This window comes from Loa loa (genome assembly GCF_000183805.2).
Source record: "Loa loa unplaced genomic scaffold supercont3.441, whole genome shotgun sequence".
Classification (NCBI taxonomy): domain Eukaryota; kingdom Metazoa; phylum Nematoda; class Chromadorea; order Rhabditida; family Onchocercidae; genus Loa; species Loa loa.
This window is the reverse complement of record NW_018108621.1, coordinates 3,584-5,239: the sequence shown is the minus strand read 5'-3', so window position 1 is coordinate 5,239 and position 1,656 is coordinate 3,584. Positions and strand designations below refer to the sequence as shown.

The following is a 1,656-nucleotide window of genomic DNA, read 5'->3' as shown; positions in this document are numbered from 1 at the left end:
GTTTAGTAATGTACCCTAAATGAAGTGCTTTTACCAATGTATACTAATAAACAATGCTTTATTAGCATAAGCTAATAAAAGGGCTAATCTTTATAATTGTCAAAGTAATCCTTGAAAGATGTAATAAATATAAATCCTACAGATAGAAAGAATGAGGATATTCCTCCTTTTCTTTTATTCTCTAGATTGATATATCTTCAAAATTCTTTTTTTTGTGGTGACATTTTTTTTGGAAATAGCTTTATGCGTTAATTTTTGTGATTCGTAATTCCTAAATGATTATGCTATGCTAATATTGTTTAATTTTAATTAACTTAATAATTTAATTATCCAAATTTAAGGTAAAAATAAGGAAAAATCTTGTAACTTTGGTATAACATTACGTTAAATATTTTCGAGAATATAAAATTTTCCATTTTATATAATGTTAGATAGTAATTCATCAGTTTATCTCATTAATTACTAATTAATAAATTAGGAAAAAGAAAAAACGATAAGAGATACAAACTTACCAACTGTTTTATAGGTTTTTGCTAAACCATCACGTATATTTTTATCTAAAATTTCATTTTTCAATTCTTCAAAATCATTAGCCAATGAAATTCCACAAAAATGTCGCCATTTATTATACGATGGTAATCCATGATCACGTCCACGTTGAATATTGACGGAACCAAGATCGGTACTTAATAATGATTATTATCAATTTTTTTTTTCCATCCTTTTTTTTTTTGACAATCAAAAAAAAAGTTGCATGAAAGAAATGAATTTTGAATAAAATGATTAATTGATGAAAAAATGAGCAAAATATTAATGATAATTTTGATAAAATAAAATGATTAATTAATAATATTTTACCTGCCAAACATTTTTTCAGTGATTGATTTACCCATACGATGAGGTCGTTTTACGGCTGTCATCATGAAACCACGTAAAATTGGATCAATTCCACCTTCAAATAAAATTTTGCCCGATTTGAAAACACCTTCGCCAAACAGGAATCCACCATGAGAAATATTCTTTCCGGCAAAGTCTAACCGTTTATAAAATTCCTAAAGTGCAGAGAGGAAAAAAAAAAAAGTGAAATGTTAGTAGAAAAAAAGAGAATAATAAAATTACACTAATACTTAAAGTGCTATTTTCCATAATTTCATTTAATATAATAGTACTTGTATGTGTAAAAAATTCATTTACAATATACAATACGTGTTACGTGCTAATCTATAAATTAAATATTTCATTTACAATATACAATACGTGTTACGTGCTAATCTATAAATTAAATATTGAATAAAAATTATTTCTCATTTCCAATACAAGATATATAATTGATAAATTAATTTTGATATAATTTTTTTTTAATTAATTGTCAATAATAAACCTGTAACATTCCATGTCCAAATCGATAAGCTGATGTGGTAAATACGTTAGATACGGTAGGATCAATTTTTGGATCATATCCTTTATAAGAACCAATATGTTTATTCATAGTATTACCCAAATTTGGGTAAAATTCCTTATATGTTATTACTTGTATTTCAGCTCCAACAATTTTTCGTGTTTCCTGGAATAAACGATCACCGGACCAATTTGGATTCATTTTCTGCAAAACTGTTGCTATCCTGAAACGAATAAAAAAAAAGAAAAAGAAAGAAA

At 25.5% G+C, this 1,656-nt stretch overlaps 1 protein-coding gene across 1 annotated transcript in view; it reads right to left on the bottom strand.

The window, feature by feature from the left end:
- The window catches only part of LOAG_18679 (hypothetical protein), a gene marked incomplete at its 5' end in the record, with an annotated part of 3,936 nt that extends 2,336 nt beyond the window's left edge, over window positions 1–1,600 (bottom strand). Inside the window, 3 exons of the mRNA XM_020451343.1 lie at window positions 513–685; window positions 859–1,052; window positions 1,382–1,600. Coding sequence (XP_020304879.1) covers window positions 513–685; window positions 859–1,052; window positions 1,382–1,600 — 586 coding nt within the window. The remainder of the gene's footprint in view (window positions 1–512; window positions 686–858; window positions 1,053–1,381) is intronic.
- Between the last annotated feature and the right edge of the window lie 56 nt (window positions 1,601–1,656).